We start from the raw sequence: 19,255 nt of genomic DNA, 5'->3' as shown, positions 1-19,255 counted from the left end.
CAATGTGGTAATGGTAAAGAAATCGAGCGGAAAATGGCGAATGTGCACAGACTTCATTGATCTCAACAAGGCCTGCCCAAAGGATGCCTACCCGCTGCCAAGCATCGATCGACTCGTCGACAGAGCCTCTGGGCACAACTTTCTAAGCTTTTTGGATGCTTACTCATGATACAACCAAATCTCGATGTACGACCTTGACAGATCCAAAACGACATTCATCACTGATAAGGCTAACTATTGCTACGATGTAATGCCTTTCGACCTGAAAAACCCTAAACCCTATCAGCGCCTTATGGACCGTATCTTCAAAAACCAGATCGGTCGATGCATGGAGGTCTACGTTGACGACATGGTGATAAAATCGCAGATGGCTGATGAGTACGCCCGCGACCTTAGGGAGATCTTCCATCAGGTGCAAAAGTACAACATGTGGTTGAATCCAGAGAAGTGTGTTTTCGACGTACCGATCAGTAAGTTCCTCGGGTTCATGCTGACCGCTTGAGGAATAAAGGCCAACCCTGATAAGTGCACGACCATCGTGGAGATGAGAAGCCCAAAGAACCTTAAAGAGGTACAATGATTGGTTGGTCGGTTGACTTCTCTGGCCCGTTTCCAATCACGATTGACAGAGAGGATTAAGCTGATCCTCAAGATAATGAAGAAATAGACGACCGATAAGTGGGACGATCAGTGTGAGAGTGCCTTCCAAGAAGTTAAGACCATGATTGCCAGCCCGCCTATCATGTGTCGACCGATCGACAAGCTCCCCTTGCAACTATACCTCTCGGTCTCGGAGGACACCATCATCGCAGCATTGGTACAAGAAAATCCGGAATAATGACCGGTGTACTTCATAAGTCGGGTTCTGCATGATTCAGAAACGAGGTACCAATTGGTGGAGAAAATAGCACTATCACTTTTCACAACCGCCCGACGACTCTGCCAGTATTTCTAGAGTCACCAGATAATCGTCTGCACCGATCATCGATCGTCAAGATCCTCAGGAAGCCTGACTTAGTCGACAGAATGATAGTCTGATCGGTCGAGCTATCCGAGTTCAACCTAAAATACGAACAGCACGAGTCCATAAAGGGTCAACACTTAGCAGACTTTGTCGTGGAACTACAAGATTCAGCCAACCGACCGGAGCATGTGTTGACTCTCTTTGTTGACGAATCGTCAAACAAACATGATGGAGGAGTAGGAATCGTGATAGAAGGACCACACGGTTTCTTAGTGGACCATTCATTGTTGTTTAAATTCAAGGCATCCAACAATCAAGTGGAGTACGAAGAGCTGATCGTCGGCTTAAAGCTAACAAAGGATTTAGGAGCGAGGAAGCTGAGATGCAACACAGACTCGCAGTTGGTGGTGGAACAAGTTCGGGGGGAGTACCAAGTGAAGGACGATCTGCTGCTCCAATACTACCACCGGGTGACAAAGGCCATGAAGGACTTTGAAGGGGTGACTTTGCACCATATCCTCCAAGTGGAAAATACCCGAGCTGATCGACTGTCGAAGTTGGCACAAGGAAATGAAAAAGGGTAGCTCAAAACAATAATCATGCAGACTCTAGTCAGATCGTCGATAAGAGAATGCGCAGCTATTGACCGGACGATCGACTAGAGAAATGAAATAAAAGAACTCCTGAGGAAGAATGACGAGGGAGAAGAAATCAAGTCTGGCGAGCGCAGGCGAGCGCAGGCGCGCGCTCAGATGCGTAATAATTGGAGAAGACCTGTACAAGAGGGGGTTCACTGCCCCGCTCCTAAAATGCCTATCGGAGGAAGAGGCCTCTTATGTTATGAATGAAGTCCACAACGGGGTTTACGGCATGCATACCGACCAACGAACGATGAAAGTTCGAATACTCCGAGCGGGGTACTACTGGTCGACTATGAAGCAAGACTGTGAAATGGTGATCTGTAAATGCGAAGGCTGCCATGCGCACATAAATGATGTTAAGAGGGCACCGACGAAGCTACATAGTTTGACAACTCCTTGGTTGTTTGCCCAGTGAGGGATGCATTATAGGTCCCTTCCCTGTTGGTTGGACACAGAAGAAGTTCATCTTAGTCGCAATTGACTACTTCACCAAGTGGGTCGAGACAGAGGCTCTTGCCAACATCACCGCTCGACAAGTCCATTCGTTTGTGTGGAAAAATATCATATGCCGATTTGGTCTACCTCACACCATCATCATAGACAACGACCGACAGTTCATCGATAAGAAGCTAAGGGACTTCTACATACACGTTGGGACTTCTACTGGATTAAGGGCCTTGGTGGAATCTTGTCAGGAAGACCCTTAAGGACGCCAAGGTCTGCCCGCTCGACCGAAGTCATTCAATATTCAAACTAGGGGTCAACGGGCGACGACATTTGCTTCCAATAAAGAGGGAACTTCGGTCGATCCTCCTCATTAGGGATGGCAACGGTTCGGGTCGGGCACGGATAGTATGATACCCGTACCCGACCCGCTGAAAAAAAATCCGCCCTTTACCCGCCCGTTCACCCGCCGGGTATCCTCTTAAAAAATATCGCGAATATTTTTAAAACCCGTGGGTACCCGTGGATACCCGATACCCGCAAATATTTAAAAAAATATATATTTTATAATTTTTTTAATATAAGATTATAAAAATAAAATATAAATTAAATTAAATTAAATTATAATTATAATTATAATTAAATTTGACATAATAAAATATACTGTTACTTCTAATTTTAATTAAATTTAACTTAATAAAATATAAATTAAATTTTAATTTTAATTTTTTGCGGGTAACGGGTACCCGCGGGTACGGATAGTATGATACCCGTACCCGACTCGTTTATAACCGGATATTAAAATACCCGCTACCTGCTATCCGCAGGTAATAAATACCCGCAGATAGTAACTATCCGTCGTGGATTTTATCCGTGAATATCTACGGGCACGAGTATTTTTGCCATCCCTACTCCTCATCAAAACTGAACTTCCTCCCACGAAGTGGAATTGAGACCTTAAAAAAACCGGTTTTGAAGCCCTTGTAGGAGGCGAGGTAGAGGTCGATCAAGCTCTTGTTAGCTCCGAGGAACGACACCCACCCCTTGGTTAAAGTGGGGCGGGTTTTGTAGAAATGAAGGAAGAAGGGCATGGTCGCCGTGAGACCACCCACCCGGCAAAGCACATCGAACGCCTGCATAGACGCCCAAGCGTTCAGATGAATTTAAGTAGGAACGCCTCTGACCTCCCGAAGCACCGCCATCTGCCAGTCGGCGAACGACACTGTCAAATATAAGTCTTAGAAGAAGAAAGCGTAGACATAGAAGAAGTCTAGCTTTGCCTCTTCCCGACCGTGGCACACCCTCTCGTTGTCGGCACACACCTTCACGCGGAGGAACCCGTCCTCAACGTCGTCCCCAAAAATTTCTGTTTTCTCGACCAAGTATGCCAAATCATTCCCCATCAGAACCTCGTCGTATAGGTCCCAGGCTCGTGAGGTGACCACTCATAGCCCGAAATGGGAGGAAGGTCAAGCTGATCCCCTTCATTGGCAACGTCGATGCTGACGAGACCCCTATCCTCGCTGCTAGAACCATCAACTCCCTCTAGCTGACCGACTGATCACCCAAGCTCGTCTTCGTTATTACTATTTATAGGAGAGCTTGAATCGGATGACCCCCGACCGAGCGACCCCTTAGTCTCTGACAAGCTGAGCGGGAAAGAAGAAACCGACCCACCGTCCCTAGGGACTTCGACACCTTGACTAGAGGACCCATCCGAGCTTGACCAACTAGAAGAAGCCATTATTACATGTAGACATAGAGAAACGATCGGCGCGTCAAGTAGAGAGAAGTTAGAAAGCGTGAAAATAACGAGAACCACACATCACTATTTATAGACAATCCAGAGGCCACGTGGCAGCCCTAGAGTCATACGATCACAGGAAGATCACGACCCAGGCATTGTGACTGTTCGCCTCCCATCTGATAGGCGCGACCCACGAAGCGACATAACCGTCGAGGGGTCCCACCCTTCCATTGTTCCCCGATCGAGGCTTGGTCAACCCTTTTCGCTTAGTCTCCAACATCGCTCAAGGCTTGGGAGGCTTGTGTACTGTATGGCCCATCGGTCAGGCGGACCAAAGTCAAGCGGCTGCAGGCCGCCCGCTACAAGTGAACCTTTCCGTGGGACGTTGATGTGACAATCTCTCCCGAGTGCTTTAAGGGAGCTCACGACCAAAATGCCCCCCACATTCTCTGGATGAAGTTTTAGCTCTGAACACGCTAAATCGGCTACCCGTCAATCAACCGGTTTAAGCACCCCCTGCGTTCAATTCCTGTTGAACTTTGTCTCCACTCCTATAGAGACCCTTATTTATGAGGCCAGTCAACAGGCCGCACGACCCGCCGGTCGGGCGGCCAAACCAAAACGAAATCAGTAAGCTAAAAGTTAATTAAAGTAAAGTAAGTCAATAATCAAGTTTAAAAAACAATTGGGTCATGATTAAGGAACTCTAATCATAGACCCAAACCATAAACTATAAATAGAGGCCCAAGGTAAGTTGGTAAGGACCTTTAACTCGCATTTATTACTATCACCGATCGGACTTGAACTGACTTAAGCATCAGAGTCTTTTAGATAAGTACCCCGATTGCCCGATCAATCGAGCGGGAGGAGAAAAAGACATCGAATAGAAGAAAGGATCGAACAAGCTAACTCAAGATAATATTAAACAAAAAGACTTGAAGGTAATTTGAGTGTTGAAAGTAAGTGTTTGACCCTACACTCGAAAGAATTATGTTGCGTGTTGACATCCTAGTTGTGTCTATTCATGGAGCCTATTTTAAATGACATAAATATATGGTTTTTTTATTAATACTTGTGAGAATAGAAGCAGGCTGACACCATTGCATGATTTGCAATTCGAGTCCTGGAAACCAAAGAGAATCTTTTGAGCTTCACCCCCATGAACTCCTGCACTGAAATATTTACCAATTTCCTCTGACAACTTTGTAGGGCGACTTTATTTGAAGCGGAAAGAATCGAAATTCAAAAAAGATATACAACTACTGCTTCAACCATTACTCAGATTTGGAGCCAATTTTTTCACTCAAAATCTAAACTTTTGCACCATTATAACTCAAAATTTGTTGCGCTAAAATCCCCTTTAGCAGCAACGTTAACAACAATCAAAACAATATGACTATTACGCCACTATCACCATCAATAGGTTATAAGGTATAACAATAGTAAATATATACTTCATCGTGAGATAAGGGGGTGAGCATGTCCAAGTTGAACCACAATTATCTATTTTACTAGATTTTATTTTTCTCTCTTTGTTAAATTCAATCCGATCGTATTTTTGAACTTTGAATTACTGGGTGGGCATCAATCAAATATCCTACTACTTAGTTTGCTATATTTGGTGGTTCAATTGTGTTTGGAGAGGACAAAAACAATCAAATCGCTGCTTCCACAGATTTATGATCTATCTGTTTTTCAAGGTCCTTTTCTTGTCCTTCTCTGTTCATCGCATCAAATTTCGTGCTCTCTTCTTCTGCATTAGAAAAGTTATGGCATGGAGTAGGAGTCACACTATTCTTACTCCACCACACTTCTCAACCATTAATTTCTCTTTCCCCTTTTCTCATTTCTTTAATCAATGGATGTGATGTGCTGCTCCAGAGTAAGCACTTTCTCTGATGACCAAATACCTTTTTAAATTAGACATTTTTTTGTACTAACATGTCTTGCCCTTCTCCATTCAGTTTTTAGTTTTCCGTTTAAAAAATGTTAGAATACTTTAACTGACATATTCATGTCACGTGGGTGATTTAAAATTTAAAACACACTTGGTGCCTCGCTGCTACTATCTCTGTAATTTGTAATTTGTGTTCTTACGCAAGACCTAAGTTACACATGAGAAAGTTCTTATCACAATGTCTTACAAAAAGAAGCAAAAATTAAACCATGTACTGACATGCTACCATCACAATCTAAGTACATAGTAAACTATTTCAAGGTTGGTAGCTAAATTTTTACAATTTTCACAGCATAAGAACGTCTCTAGTAGAAATTTTTTTCTTTTGAGAATTTCTTAGTAGTAAAAATACTATTTTAACATGAATTTTACAAACATGATTTTTTTTAAATTGGAAAAGCTATAAGAAAAAATCTGTATAATTCAAAAAAACATATATATTTGTAAAGCTCACATTAAAGTAGTGATGCTATTGATAAAGAACCGTTGTATGAGATTTTCATATTCAAACCATACAATCATAAACTTTACACACCAATGGGTATGTATGTTTTTGTGGCAAGACGCTTTTTGCCATACATTAGGAACTATTAGTATGTTTCATGTTTATACATGTCCAAGTTGTAGTTGGACTGGTAGAATTGGGGTTAAAAGAATCATTTTTTCAAAGTTTTTGGGGGAAATTACTGATTTTTATGTTGGTTAAAGTAACAGACTTTATTCCATTGCATATGGGGCTGCATGATTTTGAGGCAGAAAGGGAATCAAAAGAGCAGCTTTTCCCTATATAAGAGGTGCCATTATGGGGTAATTAGTGGAATACCTTGCGAATGGTGCAATGCGTTTAGCCCGAAAAAGTCCACCTTCTTGGGCTTAGAATAACGACAAACCCTAATTAATTATCAACTCTCTCCCCATAAACTTGTGCTGGGTTGGGGGTACGGAAGGAACCAGTTGCTACTCTTGAATGCATTTTCTAGCTGTGATGCGTAAATGATTTTTGTCCTATTCAGTGGTATTAATCAGTTATCTATTAGTAGATCTGTTGAGATATGGTCTGTGTCAGCGGTTATGGGAGATTGATTCAGCCAAGGTTTCTGTCTCAAAGCCTAAACTAACATTTTCCGAGGTCAAAATCTTCACTCAATTATATTCCAATCATGTTGAGAAAGGGTTTCAGAAAGCTCATAAACCATGAGTTTCAACTTCCAAATACCGATGTGTTAGTCCTACTCACAAATGAGTGATGGAAGAAATGTCTAGGTTAGAAAATTGGAAAGTGATAGACAGATCTCAATGGAGGGCAAAGACAACCTAGTTTTTTCACCAACTTCAATGATTCATTGCATTATTATCTTAATTTTAGAACCAACATGATCTACTTTCTATTGAAACATGATGTTCTGCTGGACAAAATAATGGAATGGAATGGTTTTTTTTTTTTTTTATATTAGCCGATTGCTGAGTACCTCCACCAAACAACAGAAGAATTGAAATGTTATTTGAAGTTTTTTTGGGGGGTTTAGTTTTCAAGGGGGGACCATTATATTTGCCAATAATACAAACGTAAATTTCCTAGAATTTTCATCTGATGAATGATTTGTGTTTCGTATCTTTGCATTCATGACTCGAGCAAAGTCATAACTACACAGCAGGGACAATGGAAGCTGATAGCCCGAAACAGAAATGTGGTCCATTTGCTTCTGAAGAGTATAAAGGTTAATTAAACTCAATTTTGGTGGCAGCAATTTAAGGTATTCATTAAAGACTAAACTCTCAATTTTACATAAAGCATGAAATCCAGGTAGTTTAGTGAGTGTAGAAATTAGGCAATAAAGATGGTGAGTTATGATATTCACAAAATGTTTGCACAGAGAGAAGACAGGGCACAACATAAAAAGGCGGGGGGGACCCGTTGGCCAATAAACCCTTTACTTTCCCACTATTTAGAAATAAAAAAAGAACTCTTCAATCTAGAAAAATCAATGGTGAGAGATGCTCATCATAAAGTCATATATCTCCCCCACGGGAAGAGAGCCACTTAACACTTTCAACTCCTAAATGACTCAAATTCAGAATCCTCTTCTAGTTCCAACCTTGTTCTAAAAGCCATCATTTCTAAGCTGAAGAAACTTCTATCTTTTCTACAATGAGCAAACCCAAAACCCAAAGGAAACCAACCATTACCAAACATGTCAGCCAAAACCAAAACCAAAACCAAGAGCTGCAGAAAACAGAAAAACAACCTTCATGGGTGGTAAGAGGCCTGTTGGCTTGTAGGAATGTTCAAATCCAGCAACATCAGCATCAGCAGCAGCAGAAGGAAGCAAAACCACCACCAGAAGCAAAAGATCATCAACAAAGGAAAAAACAAGAACAGAGAAAGCTGCAAGAGGAACGAGTCCCGGAAGATAACAGCAAGAAGAGCAAGAAGATGAAGTGCTCAGGTTCGCTTTGTAACAACACCAAGATCACGGCAAAGCCGGACACATCAACCCCAGATATCCACAAGAAAAGGTTGTTTCTAAATGGATGCAACAGCAACAACGATGCTTCCAGCAGATCCATGAAAGCACCTCTTACTGAACACAATGGACCCGTCTCAGCTTCTTCCTCCTCATTGTCAGCATCTTCCAATTCTTCTGGCGCTGGCTCTTTCAGGGGAATGCCATTCAGGAGACTTTCCGGCTGTTATGAGTGTAGAATGGTGGTAGACCCTGTTCTAGGATTCACTAGAGACCCTTCTCTCAGGAGTAGCATTTGTTCTTGCCCCGACTGTGGCGAGATCATGAAAGCTGAAAGCTTGGAGCATCACCAGGCTGTTAAACATGCAGGTATCGTATCATGTGATGCTTTCAAGTTTAATTGGAACAAAATAAGCTTTTCTCTTCGTTTTTATTTAAGTTTTCAGTGTGTTTGGTCTCACATGTATATGATTTTAAGAAGCTAACAGGTATAGTTTCTACATTGTAAGCATTATATACATCTCTGATATGATGTGTGCTTATTTTATATAAACATCATAATTGACATGTTGATGTGTTTGTCACTTCATCATCTATGGTTTTAATGATGATACCAATGTACCAATTTCAGTTTCTGAACTGGGTCCAGAAGACACCAGCAAGAACATAGTTGAAATAATATTCCACTCAAGCTGGCTGAAGAAGCAATCTCCAGTGTGCAAAATAGACCGCATCCTCAAGGTCCACAACACCCAGAAAACCATTACCAGATTCGAAGAGTACAGAGACTCCATAAAAGCAAAGGCCACGAAACTCCCCAAGAAACACCCACGTTGCATAGCAGATGGCAACGAGCTACTCAGGTTTCACTGCACCTCCTTCGCGTGTTCTCTAGGCCTAAACGGGTCCTCCAACTTGTGCAACTCCATTCCACAGTGCAACGTTTGCAGCATAATCAAGCACGGGTTCAAGGTTGCCGGAGGAACCGGAATCTTGACAACGGCAACGAGTGGGAAGGCACACGACAAGGCGTGTGTGGACGAGAGTGAAGAGAAGAGAGCAATGCTGGTTTGTCGGGTTATAGCAGGAAGGGTGAAGAAGAATGCAGAAGGGGGCATGGAGGAGTATGATTCGGTTGCAGGGGCTGTTGGGGCTTATTCCAATTTGGATGAGTTGGTTGTGTTCAACCCAAGAGCTATTTTGCCTTGCTTTGTTGTAATCTATAGTGGCTTTTGATGATAACTTCCTTTCATATATCAGTTCCTTTGCTTTGTTAGCTCTTTTTAAGTTCTAGCATCATCTAGTTGATTATTTCGCTCGTGCTTTTTGGGGAGAGTATAGATCAGTCTCAGATCATTTTTGTATGTGTTGGTTGGTATCACTGACTCTCGCATCCATGGCAGATTTAATCAACGACTGTATATTACTATAACAATTATATATTAACCGCATGATAAGCTTTTATTGTCTGTACATTTAGCTAAGGTAAGACTTTTGTCTCATTTATTGTTTTTATATTTCAGATGACTGTTAAAGAAGTGGCTTTCCTTTATCCATTCAATGCATATACTGACAGAACCTATAAATCCTACATGCGCCATCGAGTTTGCTTTATTTATCAGCTTAATAATTTGACTCCATCAAAACTAATCTTCTATAGCCTCAACGCTCAATTTATCCAACGATATAAAACAAACGGTCTGAAAATTGAGAGAAAAGAATACTTGATAGACAATATGCTTGAAAGTCCCGAATTATTCTTGCGCACTTTACATAAACGGTCTCAGCATTCGTCTATCTTTATATATTTTTGTGAACTTTACATAAAGGTAAGCAAGTGGAAAGCATTTTATAATCTAACCCGTTACTTCAAAAAGTTTCTTACATCTACTACTCTCATATCTCACTTAGTGGAAGCTCATAAACCCTTTCAGTGCGGAAAAATAATGGTCAGGGTCAAAGGCCAGGTCTCCACCAGGAAAAAACAGGTCAATGCAACAATGAACACACTCCAGAGACAAAGGGCATTTCTAAATTAATATAACATAAAGACTTCAGCACTTGTTCCAATCGCTTCTAAAATAAGAGGAGTAGAAACTCCCATGACATCAGCTAAGAACAAGTAAGTCCTTCACGCGTATGATCTAGATTTGTGTTTTGTTTTTTTTTTTTTAATTAGAGATGTAGATTTGTGTGTAGTGCGTTTCCATCGAATCCGGGACAAGTTGACTCCTGTTTTGTACTCATTGTATTATGATTAAGTTCGCATTGGCCATTGTTACTCAAATCTAAGCAACCCGGCGTGGTCTTAACAATCACCTCACCACCAATGTCAAGATAATTGTGAATATTATAACACAGATCACTAAAAACTGTTTTCTACGGCGCACTAAGCCTTGACAATTATCATATACCACGTTATGATGTACCCACCTGGTCCCTGTAATGCTTGTAGCTAAAGAAGTCTGATTGAGTTTGGTTTACTGACGATTGCAGAGTGAGCAGTGACAACTCAGCTTTTTTTGATAGCAAACAAAATATGGCGCGAAAAGTGTGGGCAGGAAAGCATTTGGGCGTGGTAGGTTCGCGGTAATTTTTGCAGTTATTGGAAACAGTGAAGGAATCAGAACTTGACATGCCTTGCTAAGATCGAAACAAAAATAAAAGCTAGTAGTAGGAAGTCAGAAAAAAGTAAGAGTCGGGAGACAAAAGTGGGTGCAATGATTGAGAAAGAAATAAACATGGCACGAGAATAAATTCCTTAGAAGACTTCAAAAATTAAAATCCATGTAAGAATGTCACAATGTCACTGCCACTAGCATGCAATGACTCGGCCGTATGCAGGAAGCTTACAGTGAGTGATGATGAGGAGGTGGGGTTCACCATTTAATCTTCTCTTCTTCTAATGGGACCTACCCATGTCCCTAGTGTTAGCTACTAGTAATGATGGGTCAAGTTCATATGATTTGGACTGCATTGCAGTTGTTGACTGGATTCCCAAGAACACTGCCCTCCAAATTTAGGTGCCCCAACTTCTGTTCAAACTTGCAACTCATATCAAGTCAACTCATCTCGGAGGCTTGGAAAAACAAAATTGATCCATGACACAGTTCCAATTAGAGCCAAGCCTAATACATAACATGAAACATGAATGATGTTCAAGACATCAAACATTGAGCAGCATTTTATTTTTGTTTCCCTCGGACCAGGTAGTTAGAATTCGCTCTCCCTCTGATCATATAATCCATAAAGTGAAAGACGTAGCTTGAGAGGTTCTTGTCCACCTCCAACATATTACTGCTGCTGCTTAGAGGTGTCTCAATCTGTCCTCACTCGGGCAATAGGACAGAATGAGAAAAGACAAAAAAAAAGAAAATGAGAAAGTGATGATGTTAGTCCCCCGTGGCATTTCCAAATTACAGAACGATTCATTCAAGATAAGTCAACTCCCAGCCAAATATATCTTCAACTTACTGTTCGGAGAGACAACCTAAAAGCTTAAAAATTGTCATTAAAATCTAGGAGTTATTATACAGCATACCGCATTTATTTTTATCTATCTACTTGGAAGATAATGCATATAATAAAATTTGTAATTACTATTTATCTTATTTTTAACTTACTATATAAGACAGAGTTTCATTTCAGAAGTGGACAAATGAAAAGAAAAAGAAGTACACCTAAACCAATAGTCATGCCAAACCATTTTTTTATTAATCCTTTCTCTTAATTACAATACCAGTGTACAAAATGTTATGTAAAATTAAAAATTACGTAAAAGGTACTAATTTAACTATTAGAACTACAACAAATTTTCAGACACACTCACAATTCAAGTGTCATGGATGACTCTGATACCTCTAATTTTAACCAAATTTGAGTTCCTTAAATGAATGCTTATTATCAAATGCAAGTGGTCGATTGAATTAGTATATGGTATACAAACTAAATATAATTAAAATTATAACGTATTAATGCTATTGAAAGTTCACTTTGTATTTACCTTTTTAGTTTGTACCTTTGTTGGGAAAGGCAAACATTGAATGTGTGAAACCTCATGGCAATAGCAAGTATGCAAAGGCTTATCGGATTGAACTGCTGCGCACGTTATACTTAATTTGTATTCTTCGTTGTAGTATTTCTAGTATCTTCCATCCAAATGTCCTTTAAAATGACACTTCCGTGCTTTTACCTTCTAATTGAAGTCAACAAACCGTAAAGACTGTCTTTCACCGTACAAACTCCAGTCCCATAACATTCTTTTTAAGTTAGAACAATCATTGAGTTGTCTGGAAATATATTACGAATGATTAGTTGAACCAAGTCATTCACATAACCGGTTTTCTCAACTCAAGATCTCGATCCAGCTTTTTCCAACTCCTTTTATACCTACTTTTTTTACAGCTTCTCGTACTCTGCTTAAATTATCCCACATTCCAAGTGATGCATAAACATTTGATAGCATTATATACACAGAAGCATCTACAGGTGAGGTAGCAAGAAGATGCTCAGCAACAATATTTGCAAGATATCGATTCTTGTAAGTTGCACAGGCACCAAGCAAGGAACACCATATGGTTTTGTCAGGCTTAAACGGCATGTCATTAATCAAGTTTCTTGCTTCTTTAAACCGTCCAGCTTGAGCAAATATATCAACCATACAATTGTAATGTTCAGGGCATGGTGTCAATCCATGCTTTGTTTCAATAGACTTAAATATAGTCCATGCCTCTTCTACTAGGCCTGCATGTCTACATGCAGAAAGAACACCTATAATGGTGATTTCGTTTGGCTTTGTACCTGATTCAATCATCTTATGCAGAAGACTAATTGCCTTGTCTGCTCTTCCATTTTGTGCACATCCCACAATAATCCCAGTCCAACTCAAGATATCTACATTGGAAAGACAATTAAATAAAGTTAAGGCATCCTCAATCTCACCACATTTTGCATACATATCAGTAAGAGCAGTTGTAATAACTCGCTCTGATTCATATCCCTTCTTAAGACAAACAGAATGAATTTGCCTGCCACTTGGAAGCGATGCCAAACTTGAAGAAACTTTTAGAACAATTGAAAGGACAAAATGATCAATCTCAAGATCCAAATGAACCATATCCATGAAGAAGGAAAGAGCCAGTGTATCTAGACCAAATCTAGCACAACCAACAATCAAACTAGACCAAGCCACAACATCTTTATCTGGCAACCTTTCAAAGAATCTTAATGCATTGTTAATATTGCCTTGTTTTACATATAGATCAATAAAAATGCTTCCAATAACATAGTCTAACTCATAGCCAGCAGTGATGACCAATCCATGCACTTGAGATGTCAACCTCAAGTTTTCAAACTGGATGCAGACCTTTAAAGCAACACTAAAGGTATAGGGATCAAACTGTGCACCAGAATGATGCATATGAGCAATCATACTGAGAGCCTTCCACCAATCTCCATTGGCAACAAAACCTGAAAGCATGGAATTCCACACTGCCAAGCTTTCAGCAAGAGGAGAGTTCTTATGAAATATATTCATTGCGTCATCCAATAGCTTGCAATTCGAATACATATCAATCAATGCTGATGTACAGTAATAGCTACTCTCAAACCCTGACTTGATAATACAACAATGAATCTGTCTCCCAACAGTTAACTTGCCAAGCAGACTACAAGCTTTGAGGGCACATGGAAATGTGAATGCATCAAGTTTAAGGCCCTTCAGGTGCATCATAGAAACGAATTGTAATGCATGAAAGCTAGAAGTATCTGCAAGACCAGCAATGATGCTGTTCCAAGACACAATGTCTGGTTCTGGCATTTGATCAAACAGATCCAACGCATCCTTCACAAAGCCCTGCTTGGCATGCCCGAGAATGAGGGTATTCCACGAAGTAGAATTTTTACACGGCATGTCGTAGAAAACTCGTTTTGCATCACCCAAGCTTCTACATTTGACGTACATGTCCAAGAGGGCATTCATCAGAACAGTGTCATACTCTAACTTAGCCTGATATACACGTCCATGAACCAACTTGCCCGATTCAACATCACCGGCGACTCCACATGCCTTGAGAACCGCTGAGTACAAGAACTGATTGGGTTGCACTGTTTTAGATTCCAGCATGTGGTTATAGAGTGTGAGAGCATCTTGGGGTCTCCCGGAATTGGTGAGTGCAGAGACCATTGTTGTGTAAGAAATTACGTTCCTGTGAGGCATATCGTCGAAAAGGGTTCGTGCATCGTCAAAATGGGAGCATTTTGCGTAGACAGAGATCATGTTGTTGAGGAGAAAAACGTGATTGAAAAGGCCAAGTTTTATTACGTGGGAATGAAGTGATTTAGCATGTTTGATAGCTTGAAGCCGCCCACAACAGCGTAAAGCTAATATAGAATGTGACACAAACACATACAAAAATAATTAACCAAAATAAACAGTACTTTCTGAACCCAAAAACAGGTCCAACTGGGGCAAAGTTTTGTAATTCCCCAAAGGCTGAAACAGCTATAAGGAAGGAAAAGCAATTATCAAAAGGAATCTGCCATGTATTCAATTTTTCACTTTTGCACAACCAAAGCATGATTTTCATTTCGCATGAAACGCTAAATATCCTAAAACTGGAAACATCGACATCACTGACTAATAAAAAAAAATCGATCTGACACAAGATAATTAATTACCGTTGGTGATGACAGCGCTGGTCTGGGGCGGGACTTTGAATTCTTCCGCGGCAAATTTGAGAAGTGTAGTAAATGGTGCAGCCTCAGGAACGCTAAACCTGAAAGAAAGAAAGAAAATCATAATTAGGGAAACAGGAAATTTGGGGAAAATGTTGAGAATTAAGAATTGAATGAGACATAGATACATACACTTTGAAGAGTAGCTTTGGATCGAAGGTCAGTGTGACTTTGAAGGAAACCTTTCCACTGCCCGCCATTTTCCCACTTCCGATAAAGTCCCCTGTACCAACAACACCCTCCTTCACCCTTTTGAATTGAAATTATTCAGCGTTGTTTTCACGCACTTTAACAATAGTTGCAGCTACTTTCTCCATTCCAGTAAAAATAGCACTAATATTCGTAAAGTAAGCCCATGATGCTTCCCACAACAATCAGACAATCCAGAACAACAGTATTCTTACAAGTTTTTTTCTTTTCAAACTTGCCACAACAAAGTGACTCAGGAATTCCAACTTCCAATACCAAAGGGATTGCACAAAAAGCTCAAGCCAAAATCTCATTGAAAATAAACCAATTACAATCAATGAACTCCTACTCAATCACTAACCAAAATAGGTCTCGAGAGCCCACGACAGTATCAATAGATTTACTCAGCTAAAAAATTTCAACTCACTCTTAATCAAATAACCCAGAACGTGAACATTATACTGAAAATAGACCATACACATACACTCCGTAATAAAAATAAGGATTAAATATGTTTTTGATCCTCAACTTTTAGTGAAAATTGGAATTAGTCCCTTTTCGAAACTTTGACCTAATTTAATCTCCAAGCTTCAGAACTGCATGAATTTAGTCTTTTCAAACAAACTTTATTAAGTTTATTTAACTTTCCAAACGCATCTCATGATACCATTTGAGATGTTTACCCTGTTCGACACATTTTTGCTTCAATATTAGTTAAGAAACGATCCCACATTTGAAAATTTGGTTAAAAAGACTAAATTCACGCAATTTTGAAATTGAGAAACTAAATTAGACCAAAGTTTCGAAGAGGGACTAATTAAATTTTTATTGAAAGTTGAGAAACACCATAAACTCAATCTCATTCCCTAAAATCCAAAGAACTCAGAGAATGCCCATACCAAAACTCAGAAACTGCATCTATCTGAATTCATGTTCAATCTAGTGCGTTTAAACCTCAGAGAGAAAATTTTAGTCCCAAAATGATAAAGGATGCATATATAGTTTCTCAAACAAAGCGACTCAAATGCACATTCGAAGCCGTAGCCACTCTTAAGCAACTCCAATTCGGTCTCAACAGTCCATGATAAAATTCAATTAAAATCCCAACCAGTTTCTGAATGAAACCCCAAGAAAAAAAAAGAAACAGAGAAAGAAAGGGAAACTAATAGTAGCAGCTACTTTCTCCATCCCAGTAAAAATAGCACTAATATTCGTAAAGTAAGCCCATGATGCCTCCTACAACAATCAGACAATCCAGAACAACAGTACTCTTACAAGTTTTTTTCTTTTCAAACTTGCCACAACAAAGTGACTCAGGAATTCCAACTTCCAATACCAAAGGGATTGCACAAAAAGCTCAAGCCAAAATCTCATTGAAAATAAACCAATTACAATCAATGAACTCCTACTCAATCAGTAACCAAAATAGGTCTCGAGAGCCCACGACAATATCAATAGATTTACTCAGCTAAAAAATTTCAACTCACTCTTAATCAAATAACCCAGAACGTGAACATTATACTGAAAATAGACCATACACATACACTCCGTAATAAAAATAAGGATTAAATATGTTTTTGATCCCTCAACTTTAAATGAAGATTGGAATTAGTCCATTTTCGAAACTTTGACCCAATTTAGTCCCCAAACTTCATAACTGCGTGAATTTAATCCTTTCAAACAAATTTTGTTAAGTTTATTTAACTTTCCAAACGCATCTCATGACACCATTTGAGATGTTTACCCTGTTCGACACATTTTTGCTTCGATATTAGTTAAGAAACGATCCCACATTTGAAAATTTGGTTAAAAAGACTAAATTCACGCAATTTTGAAATTGAGGGACTAAATTAGACCAAAGTTTCGAAGAAGGACTAATTAAATTTTTATTGAAAGTTGAGAAACACCATAAACTCAATCTCATTCCCTAAAATCCAAAGAACTCAGAGAATGCCCATACCAAAACTCAGAAACTGCATCTATCTGAATTCATGTTCAATCTAGTGCGTTTAAACCCCAGAGATAAAATTTTAGTCCCAAAATGATAAAGGATGCATATATAGTTTCTCAAACAAAGCGACTCAAATGCACATTCGAAGCCGTAGCCACTCTTAAGCAACTCCAATTCGGTCTCAACAGTCCATGATAAAATTCAATTAAATCCCAACCAGTTTCTGAATGAAACTTCAAGAAAAAATTATTGAAAATTGAGCGACACCATAAACTCAATCTCATTCCCTAAAATCCAAAGAACTCAGAGAATGCCCATACCAAAACTCAGAAACTGCATCTATCTGAATTCATGTTCAATCTAGTGCGTTTAAACCCCAGAGATAAAATTTTAGTCCCAAAATGATAAAGGATGCATATATAGTTTCTCAAACAAAGCGACTCAAATGCACATTCGAAGCCGTAGCCACTCTTAAGCAACTCTAATTCGGTCTCAACAGTCCATGATAAAATTCAATTAAATCCCAACCAATTTCTGAATGAAACCCCAAGAAAAAAAAAAAAGAAACAGAAAGAAAGGGAAACTAGTTGGTACCGGCCACGACAACCTCGCCGGATTTGCGAGGAGATGAGGATAATGAGTCTACGCTGCGACGCTATGAAAAGATGCGAGTTCCAAGGACGATGAACGCGCGGCGAATTCGAACACCAGTGAAGCAGTGAGGAATGACCAACGGCGGTGGCTCAGGAAGCGTGAGCGTTAGGGTGTCTGTGGTGAGGTCCCCGTGGGCTCTGCCGGAGTGAGTGTTTCGCAGTGCTAGTCGAGTGACCGTTGTTTGTTGAGGTTTGAGTGTTTTCCCTTCATCTTATATCGCAACTCTTATGTACAAATATTATCATTTAATTTATATTGTTATTCACATAAGTGACCGTTGTTTGTTGAGTATAATATTGACGTTACTGCTAAGAGATTATGTACAAATATGTATCTTACTTGATAAGATTTATATTGGTACTGCTATTCGTAATTTGAATTCACATATATTGTTATCGTTCAAAAAAGTTATATATTCACTTACGATCTTTAACTGGTTTATTTATTAATATATATATATATATATATATATATATATATATATATATATATTTTCGTAATTTGAATTCACAGATATTGTTATCGTTCAAAAGAGTTATATATTCACTTACGATCTTTAACTGGGTTATTTATTAATATATATATATATATATATATATATATATATAAATATATATATAAAGGATTCTTTTTTGTGTTTATTTTTTATTTTTTAATTTTACCTTTGGTTATTATTTTAAAAATTAATTATTTTATAATTAGTTTTTTTTAACTGTTTTTTTTATCTTTTTATTTTGATCGTTATTTTAAAAACCTTTTTTTAATAGTTATTTTATTTAACGACTATTTTAAAATTTGTTATATATGTTTTAAAAATAAATATTATTGATCTTATAAAAATTAAAAAATGTGGATATTTGTGTGTTCGTTAGTATATATTATGATAATAATCATCGTATTGGTAGAAAATTATGATACATAAATATAATATGTATATCGCATATGACACGTATTTGATATATTAATATATTTATTTTAAAAATAATAAGATATGATATGTTATATATGAATATTTAAAAGTGGACAATAATTATTAAAAACATAATAAATATATAATTGTTTGTGTGAATTCAAATTAAGTGTAGTTAATAAAAGTGACTTTTAAGCCTAATTCAACCCCACAAAATCTGTTTGTAAAGTGAGGTTTGCACCTCAATTTTGTGGGATTGAATTAGGCTTAAAACTCACTTCTAACATGATATCAGAGTCAAGTTAGAGCATATCCTAACGAGCTTTCTTGGACATTCTGTTCCACCTGATATTGGGCCGCTAAAGGACCACCCATTTTTAGACCTACCCACGATATGTATATACCCTGACATGAGGGATGTGTGTTGAAATTCCCACATTGATTATAGATAAGATTATTTCATAGTATATAAGTGAGGTGCAAACCTCACCTTACAAGCAAGTTTTGTGGGGTTGAGTTAGGCTTAAAACTCATTTCTAACTGTACTAAAACACCACTACAATAAAATTCTTAAGTAATGACTTGTAGTCAAAACCTT

General features: G+C 38.7%; 2 protein-coding genes across 8 annotated transcripts; one reads left to right on the top strand and one right to left on the bottom strand.

Moving 5' to 3' along the window:
* Positions 1-7,578: 7,578 nt before the first annotated feature.
* LOC114163772 (Pentatricopeptide repeat (PPR-like) superfamily protein) lies at positions 7,579-17,977 on the bottom strand. Of its 7 annotated transcripts, none has more exons than XM_085666500.1 (5): positions 17,688-17,977; positions 15,086-15,176; positions 14,897-14,994; positions 12,222-14,424; positions 7,579-11,708 (listed from the first exon to the last, which is right to left on the bottom strand). In XM_085666500.1, exon 4 carries the CDS (start codon positions 14,400-14,402, stop codon positions 12,564-12,566), a length of 1,839 nt encoding a protein of 612 aa, XP_085522626.1. In that variant the 5' UTR covers positions 14,403-14,424; positions 14,897-14,994; positions 15,086-15,176; positions 17,688-17,977; the 3' UTR covers positions 7,579-11,708; positions 12,222-12,563. The 7 variants fall into 7 exon arrangements, 4 of the variants coding, with proteins under 4 accessions (XP_085522626.1, XP_085522627.1, XP_085522628.1 ...); XM_085666501.1 differs by having other exon boundaries at positions 7,579-11,541; XM_085666502.1 differs by having other exon boundaries at positions 7,579-8,572.
* On the top strand, positions 7,903-9,691 carry LOC114163773 (uncharacterized). The gene is made up of 2 exons (XM_028048085.2): positions 7,903-8,587; positions 8,850-9,691. Exons 1-2 carry the CDS (start codon positions 7,903-7,905, stop codon positions 9,452-9,454), a joined length of 1,290 nt encoding a protein of 429 aa, XP_027903886.1. The 3' UTR covers positions 9,455-9,691.
* Positions 17,978-19,255: the final 1,278 nt, after the last annotated feature.

This window comes from Vigna unguiculata, chromosome 9 (genome assembly GCF_037176805.1).
Source record: "Vigna unguiculata cultivar grain cowpea cultivar isolate G323 ecotype 2 chromosome 9, ASM3717680v1, whole genome shotgun sequence".
Taxonomy (NCBI): Eukaryota; Viridiplantae; Streptophyta; class Magnoliopsida; order Fabales; family Fabaceae; genus Vigna; species Vigna unguiculata.
This window is presented reverse-complemented; position numbering and strand designations above follow the sequence as displayed.

Excerpts from the sequence above, each read along its gene's own strand:
- LOC114163773 (XM_028048085.2), top strand. The coding sequence starts at position 7,903 with ATGAGCAAACCCAAAACCCAAAGGAAACCAACCATTACCAAACATGTC. Across the intron at positions 8,588-8,849 it reads CCAGGCTGTTAAACATGCAG|TTTCTGAACTGGGTCCAGAA; the intron begins GTATCGTATCAT and ends TACCAATTTCAG.
- LOC114163772 (XM_085666500.1), bottom strand. The coding sequence starts at position 14,402 with ATGGTCTCTGCACTCACCAATTCCGGGAGACCCCAAGATGCTCTCACA.